The following is an 8,375-nucleotide window of genomic DNA, read 5'->3' as shown; positions in this document are numbered from 1 at the left end:
GTAGCATTTAGAAAAGCATTTCCGTTGCGTTTTCATGGTCTCCCCCCAAAGGTTTTTCCACAATAACACACCTAAAACAAACACAATACTGCCACACGGTGATTTAACTCTAGAAAGGACATTTTGTATGGAGCTTTTTTTTTCCAGCTTTTTAGCTGTCGTGAGTATGAACCCTATCGCTGGACCCTATCTCGGTCTGAGCTCAGCCAATAGGAAGATGAGCCCAAGCTTCGGGGCATGGCAGGGGGGCGGAGTCAGCTCTCTGACCTTGATCTCCGTCACCAAGATGTCCGTGATGCTGCCCAGCACCGTCACAAAGTCAAACACGTTCCACGCCGCCTTCAGGTAGTTCTGTTACCACGGACACACGGAAGAGAGAGACAGACAGAAAGACAGTCAGGGAGACGGACAGACGTGCAGAAAGATAGACGGACAAACAAACACACACACACACGTACCCAGACAGATGGACGGACACACAAAGAGATGAAGAAGACAGACAGGCAGAGAGACAGACAGACAAACAAATGGATGTACAGACAGAGAGACAGACAGACAGATGGACAGATAATGAGATAAGATAGAGACAGACAGACATAAAGAAACCGATAGGGAGAGAGACACACAGATGGAGAAACAGATTTGTTATACAGTAATTTGCTTTGGTTAGATTCAGGCTTAAGGTGTTTCTGTATATTTAGTTTTTCTCTGTCAAAGCAATGTGTGTGTGTGTGTCTGTGCGTGAGCGGGTGTGTACGGTAGTGTGTGTGAGTGTGTGCGCGTGCGTGCATGTGCGTGTGTGGGTGAGAGTGTCTGCTTAAGGGCAGCTCTGAGCCCAATCTGTGGGCTCCTGCAGGTGGAGGTAAGCGTTTTGTAAGAGCAGCTCATTAAATAAATGGTCCTTGTAACCTGCCCGCCGGCAGAGTGACAGAGCACCGGAGACGGTGGCTCTGTGTTCCTTCAGGCCTCCTCTCCCTGCTCAGCCCCCCCCCCCCCCTTTTCTCTCCCCTTTTCTCTCCCTTATCCCTCCATCTGCTCCTCACACCATCCGTTGGTTCTCTGGTCTGTATCTTAATCCCCCCCTCCCCAACCCCCCCGCCCGTCTCCTCACCGTGACAACTGTAACCCTGGGAAACAGGCCACTGAGGGACCTCTCCAGACAGAGATCAGACCTCCAGAGTTTTAGGAAGAAAAAACTAAAACACAGATTTGGGAGAGCACCTTCCTGAATTAAAAAACTATGAAAACTATGTAATAGGAGTTCTGTGATCCACATACAATTGACTAGTTAGTCATTTAGAAGGCGCTTTCATCCAAAGAGACATACGGTGTCTTCTTTTAGACAGTTTAGACTGTGGACATTGAGGGGGTTGAACCACAAGGATCCTTGCTCTTAAGCGCTCCACCTCCCTGCTCCTACCCGGACCCTAGCAGACACTCTGGGTAAAGGTGGAGTTATAGTCCTCCGTAAAGTGCTGTACGTAGATATGGAGAGCCCTCTCTGTCGGCGGAGAGCCTGTCGGAGACCCTCTCCGTAGCTCTACATTCGCATCCAATACTTTTTAACTATCCGTCGAGGCAACGGAGAAGCAAGGGCTGTGATTGGTCCTCTAACAAAATCATTTCCCGAATCACTTTTCCCGGTTTGACTTTGCACCTTATTTACTTTGTACATTGTTTACTTTGCACATTAAGGACCAATAAAACACCAAATAAGATTTGAAAAGCTTTGGAAGTTTATCACTAACACTATGTACATAATTAGTAGTCAGCATATAAGATCGATCGGGCGGCGAATTGCATCGCGTATCCGACCTCCCGACGGAGAACTGCGAATGCTCGGGGGGGTCACGGATTACGGAGCAGTATACTTTGGCCTTAAGGCGTGGCTCACCAGGGGTCCGAAGGCGATGATCTTCAGGATACACTCCAGGGTGAAGAGGGCGGTGAAGATGATGTTGAGGTACTTCAGCATGGCCTCGTAGAGGACTGGGGCCCCGTAGAACTGGCAGAAGGGAAGGGAACCTCGGTCACTCATCAGCCACGCGCACATTACAGCATTAGACGTAGTTTGTTTGTTTCGTCAGGGATTCACAGAGTTTCTGTGGATACCTATTGTTTCTCTAGTTCTGAATTGAAGCAGTAGTACACAAGAGTAATCATGGATAGACCCATTATCCCCATTTTTGGGGTGATACAGATATTGATACAGCATTGAGGAATAAAGCGATGATCTTTTTTTTTCATACAAACTGCCGCATAGGTCGGAATTATTACATGTTTCCTTCTTCATAAAGCACACATTAATGACGTTAATCCGCCTTTTAAAATCTTCTATTTCCATTCCGTCTACCAAAAAAGAAAAAATTAGATCAATGTATCACCGTACCCGGTCGTGATATAAGAAGGTCTCATTCAAGGTAAGTGGAAGGTAAAAAACGGAGGTAGAGACCTTCATCATGAGGACGATGGTGTTGAGGGCAATCATGGTCATGATGGCGTACTCAAACGGAGGGGACACCACGAACTTCCACATCCTGTACTGGAAGGACTCCTTGTTCTCTGGCATGTACCGGGTCAGGGGCCTGGCGTTGATGGCAAAGTCTATACATGCCCTCTGGTAGTATAGACACAGGAGATAGGAGGGGGGAGGGGAGGGAGGGAGAAGGGAGGAGAGGGGGGAGGGAGGGAGGGGGGGAGAAGGGGAGGGAGGGAGGGAGGGAGGGAGGGAGGGAGGGAGGATGGATGAAACGATGGAAGGAAAGAAAAAAAGAATCAAGAAGGAACACATGATAAAACTTACCCTGAACATCACCAGCTTTTAAAGTACTGCAGTAATCAAGTGATCACTGCTACCATGTTTATTTCCAGCCTCGAGAACAACACATCTGAATCAAGTCCAAATCGGTAACGGCAACACGTACAGCCCCAGGGAGCCTGTTTTCAGAGCGCTCTGCATCCAAAAGAGCAAATTGCAAGCAAACGTTGATTGCCGGCCAGAAATAAGGCAAGGCCATTTATTTATATAGCACCCTTCAAAAGCAAAGGCCATTCAGGGTGCTTCACGTAGGCAGGAATAACATCGTAATGACATTCAGAGGACAATCATTGAAAGACAATAAAAGACAATTGAAAAGAGAAATACCAAATAAAAATAGAAGAACCTTCAGCTCCCCTCCATCTACATCCACCCCCACGACTATCCCCCACCAACCCCGCACGTTTCCACCAGCACCCTGACCACACACCAACCCCACCCATTTTCACCACCACCACCACCACCACCACCTCCAGCCTCACCTCCACCACCACGACCTCCACCTCCAGCCTCACCTCCACCACCACAACCTCCACCCACCTCATTCTTCTCCAGGCTGCACTCCGCCATGGCCTTGTCCCCCTGCTCCTGGAAGGTGATGATGATGAGGGCCACGAAGATGTTGACGAAGAAGAAGGGGAACACCACAAAGTAGACCACGTAGAAGATGGAGGTCTCCATGCGGAAGCCCGGACTGGGCCCCTGGTCCTCGTAGGTGGCGTCCACCGAGTGCTTTAGGACCCTGGGGAGGAGAGCACAGGACAGGGGTGGAGACGGCCCAACTCCACGGTCATCTGACGCGTACTTTAGACCTTTTTACCGGACAAGATTCAAGATTCAAGATTCAAGATTCAATACTTTATTGCCATACAACTCTGTACAAGCTGCTAGGGATTTGTTTCAGTGTGCTCATGACCGTACATAACAAGACCCACAAAACGGGACATAGAACACAGAAGATAATTATGATTCTGGTTCATCCATGCAGTGTCCTGCCAGGGATCCCACTTGGTACAACAGATAAAGCAGATAAAAAAAGGAAATCCCTACACAGGACATATCGCTTATTTAAACATGGTTGTCAGACCAGGCTAAGGCAATTTATACAACTCAATATTTAATATATACGGACATACAAAGAGAACCGTTACACTCTGCTATTCTCTGATGTACAGAAAGCACAGCTTCATGCATTTCTTTTGAAAGAAATCATTGTGTACAATCCACTCGGTACATCCGTATTCACTGTAAGTCACTCCGGTAAAAAACATCTGCGGAAAAGTACTTAATACACCGACTTAATACAAAGACTGGTGTGACTAAGATGTGAGGATTCAAAATCACTCAGGGCCGCTGTCCACGGCAGCCAAGAGAGGGAGCCTTCAAACAGGCCGTTTCCACGGTTACTTAATGAAAAAGCACTTGATTCTGATGCGCTTTTCTTATCGCCGGCACGCTTCTTATCTTCAGTGTGAAATCAGGTGAGACGCGACACACCTGCTGCTCCCGGAGAGCCCTGCCCAGCAGAGCGCTCCCAAACATCCACGTGACACATCGGATGTTCAGTGACTAATTAAGCGGATAATTAACTTAATTTTGATTATGTTTATTTACATAACATTTACATATGTTAATTTATCAGGCCAACATCTGCCTCATGCACATTATAACTCTCTGGTGTCCTCTGAATATGCTTACTTTTGCTTTGAGAAGTAATCATCATATTTTTTTAAAAAGCCCCAAAAACAATTTTTTGATATATTTATAGCTACTCTTCAAGGAACATGATTATTTCCTAGAAGGGGTCATAAACGGATAAGCTGCTGGCGCTGCTAATCATTAACTATGGCTAATGTAGCTCTATCATGTTGTGTAACATAACATAGTGTATACGCTGAGGCTACACATATGTCATAGCTCCAGGACACTCTGTGGACCCAGAGTCATTCACGCGAGTAGCTGAGAGGAAACTGTATTTAAAACCATTAGAACCGGGGGGGAAAACTAAATTGATATCTACCACGATTGGTAAACCTTCGGGGACTAAGCCAATCAGAGCGCTGCTATGGCTCAAACCATCTCCATTATCCCACTCCTACTTCAAGTTTGATGAGTTGATTCAGAATGACAGCGCTGTGATTACTCCTAACTGGACCACAAACCATCTCTCCACTAAAGCACCCTCACAACCATCGGAATGGTTTGGTTTGGAATCACAGCGATGTCAGGTAACAGATCTGTGTATCACCGTAGGCAAATCTCCCTCTGGCATGGTGTGTGTGTGTGTGTGTGTGTGTTGGTCAGCCGCTGTGTGGGTGCAGGGCGGAGGCTTACATGGGCCAGCCCTCGCCAGTGGACACGGTGAAGAGCGTGAGGAAGGCCCACAGCACGTTGTCGTAGTGGAACTCATACTTCCTCCACTCCCGGGGCTTGGCCGTCACCTCATCCCGGTCGTAGTCCAGGAACTGACCCCTGGTAGTGGGGGAGGAGGGAGGGAGGGAGGGAGGGAGGGAGGTGGACGGTGGTGGTAGTGGTGAGGGCGGTGGATGGGGTGGAGGGTGGGGATGACGTCATGGTGGTGGACGCAAAACAATGAGGTGATGGTGGTGTGGTGGTGATTGAGGAAAGGATGAGATGAGGAGAGGTGGTGGTGGTAGAGGTGGGTGTTGGAGGAGGGTGGGTGGGTGTGGATGAGGGTGGTGGTGAAGAATGGAGGGTGAGGATGTGGAGGTGGTGGTAGTGGAGTGATATGGGTGGAGTTGAGGGTGGTGGAGGAAGGAACAGGGATGGTGGTGGTGTAGGAAGGGTTGTAATTGGTGGTGGAGAATGAGATGTGGGTGGTGGTAGAGGAGGAGGTGGGTGGGGTTGAAGGGGTGGTAGCAAAGGAGGAAGTAATATATATTATTCAAATAACCAAAAAATGAGAGTGATTAGCTTTGAGGGAGATAATTGACACATTGTTGAAACCAACAAAAAAATCACCAAAAATAGCTTTCAAAATTAAACATTAGCACAAGAGCAAGCTTTGATTTTGTAATTATACTAGAATTATATCAAAATTGAGCTTCATGCAGTCTCGGGGGAGAGTACTTCAATAAGTGGGGAGTATAATAATAAGATAATAATAAGAGAAGAAAATTCTTTGAACATGAAACTGTAAAAAGCTCCATCAACCAGTAGAAAGGACAAGTAATAAATGTATATGAAAATATATATTGTGTTTTCCAGTGCTAAGCCTTTTCCAGTATATAACGTGAGTGAGTGAGTAGTTGATGCAGATTGTAGCTATTCAAGAGAGAAGTGGACTTGGAATTCAAGAACTTCCAGTTGGTGTGCTTCACACAGGGTCTGATAGGCAATCAGCGGAAATATGGAAAACCAGGCCTCTAATGAAACATGGCTCCTTATCCAACCTTTACGCGTCAATCACAGTTCACAGTACATGATCAAACCATCATTGTCCGGAGTCCAAGAGAGACCCAAAAATACATGTTGGCAACCTTGGACAAACAGTTCAGTTGAATACAGTTCAGTTCAGTTGAATACACTGTAAGCCTCATTTCTCTACACCGGCATTACTTAAAGTGTGGGTCGGGACCCACATGGGGTCTGGCTCCGGGTGGAGGGTGGGTCGCGACCTGACACACTACACAGAACACCGCCAAAACGGTTGATCCTTCAAGTATGACCCATATTCTCCTGCGCTTGTTCAGAGTTCAGTGTTTTCTGAGTGTGTGCTCCCGCGTCCGCACTGAGAGAGTCCTCTAGGTGACGACCCCCCCAGTAACGAGGTTTAGAGGGTTTGGGGGGGGGTGCGTGGCGCTGGGTACCTGCAGTCCTTCTCCAGGCCCTTGGACTCGTCGGTGCAGTAGAAGAACTTTCCCTTGAACAGCTGCACGGCGATGACGGCGAAGATGAACATGAAGAGCATGTAGACGATGAGGATGTTCAGCACGTTCTTCAGAGAGTTCACCACGCAGTCAAACACCGCCTGGAGAACACACACACACACACACACACACATGCACACACACACACGTTATGTGACATACATTGACAGACGTTGACATGCAGACACATGTAAGTAACATACAGGAAAATATTTGGACACACAAACATACATATCCACACAAATACATAACACGTGATAATATAACGACACACACACAAGTTATACGAGAAATGCACTTCAAAGAAAGTTACAGATATATACTACTATCACTGCCTAGACCCTTTAATAAACTTGGATCAAGTCCTCATCTCTCTCTCCCCCTCCCTCCCTCCCTCCCTCTCTCTCTCTCTCCCTCCCTCTCACCCCCTCCCTCTCCCTCTCTCTCTCTCTCTCTCTCTCTTTCTCCCTCTCTGGTGATTGCCTCATTGTGATTGAACGGCGTTCTGCCGGGCAGCCTGTGCTGTGATCGCCCCTAGATGAAGTGCATTGTCGATCAACTGTGACACGTATGCTAGTAGCCGGTGGTTACACTACAGGGGGGAAAACGCTCCTCTGGCCTTCATGTAGAGCAGACCGACACTCTGTCCTCATGTAGAGGAGACTGTCCTCATGTAGAGGAGACTGTCCTCATGTAGAGGAGACTGTCCTCATGTAGAGGAGACTCTGTCCTCATGTAGAGGACTCTCTGTCCTCATGTAGAGGAGACTCTCTGTCCTCATGTAGAGGAGACACTCTGTCCTCATGTAGAGGAGACTCTCTGTCCTCATGTAGAGGAGACTCTCTGTCCTCATGTAGAGGAGACTGTCCTCATGTAGAGGAGACTGTCCTCATGTAGAGGAGACTCTCTGTCCTCATGTAGAGGAGACTGTCCTCATGTAGAGGAGACACTCTGTCCTCATGTAGAGGAGACTGTCCTCATGTAGAGGAGACTCTCTGTCCTCATGTAGAGGAGACTGTCCTCATGTAGAGGAGACTCTCTGTCCTCATGTAGAGGAGACACTCTGTCCTCATGTAGAGGAGACACTCTGTCCTCATGTAGAGGAGACACTCTGTCCTCATGTAGAGGAGACTGTCCTCATGTAGAGGAGACTCTCTGTCCTCATGTAGAGGAGACTCTCTGTCCTCATGTAGAGGAGACACTCTGTCCTCATGTAGAGGAGACACTCTGTCCTCATGTAGAGGAGACACTCTGTCCTCATGTAGAGGAGACTCTCTGTCCTCATGTAGAGCAGACCTCCATCACTTCCTCCACAGGCCAGACTGCCATGTCTCAGGCTCTATCTACACTATTTGAACAGGTGCATTTCAGTTTGTACAAAGCAACTCAGATTGAATTCAGATGCAGGTCATTAAGGACAGAGTATAGGTTTAGGCTCTTCTTGGTCTACTTCTTGCCCACAGGCCCACGGTCTCACTACTCGTAGGCATCCAGGGTTTTACCATCTGGGATGAGCTTGATAGTTGAGTGCTTGGTCCATGCCTGGTCTATCTCCATCACCATAACCCCAAGTTATTCTGTCTATTGTGCCACATGCATTACGCTCGTCTCATCATCCTGATTGTCAAACGTCAATTGCCTTGGTTTAGTCAAGCATCTGAGAGACT

At 47.7% G+C, this 8,375-nt stretch overlaps 1 protein-coding gene across 1 annotated transcript in view; it reads right to left on the bottom strand.

Annotated features, from left to right (window-relative positions):
• cacna1bb (calcium channel, voltage-dependent, N type, alpha 1B subunit, b) overlaps window positions 1-8,375 on the bottom strand; it is a gene marked incomplete at its 3' end in the record, with an annotated part of 103,149 nt that overhangs the window by 28,029 nt on the left and 66,745 nt on the right. The window contains exons 24-29 of the mRNA XM_084483260.1: window positions 6,649-6,809; window positions 5,153-5,290; window positions 3,359-3,560; window positions 2,453-2,617; window positions 1,895-2,005; window positions 268-351 (exon numbers count right to left, since the gene is read on the bottom strand). Of these exons, the coding sequence (XP_084339386.1) occupies window positions 268-351; window positions 1,895-2,005; window positions 2,453-2,617; window positions 3,359-3,560; window positions 5,153-5,290; window positions 6,649-6,809 (861 nt within the window). The remainder of the gene's footprint in view (window positions 1-267; window positions 352-1,894; window positions 2,006-2,452; window positions 2,618-3,358; window positions 3,561-5,152; window positions 5,291-6,648; window positions 6,810-8,375) is intronic.

Source organism: Micromesistius poutassou (assembly GCF_964030765.1).
Source record: "Micromesistius poutassou genome assembly, chromosome: 18".
NCBI classification, from domain to species: domain Eukaryota; kingdom Metazoa; phylum Chordata; class Actinopteri; order Gadiformes; family Gadidae; genus Micromesistius; species Micromesistius poutassou.
This window is presented reverse-complemented; position numbering and strand designations above follow the sequence as displayed.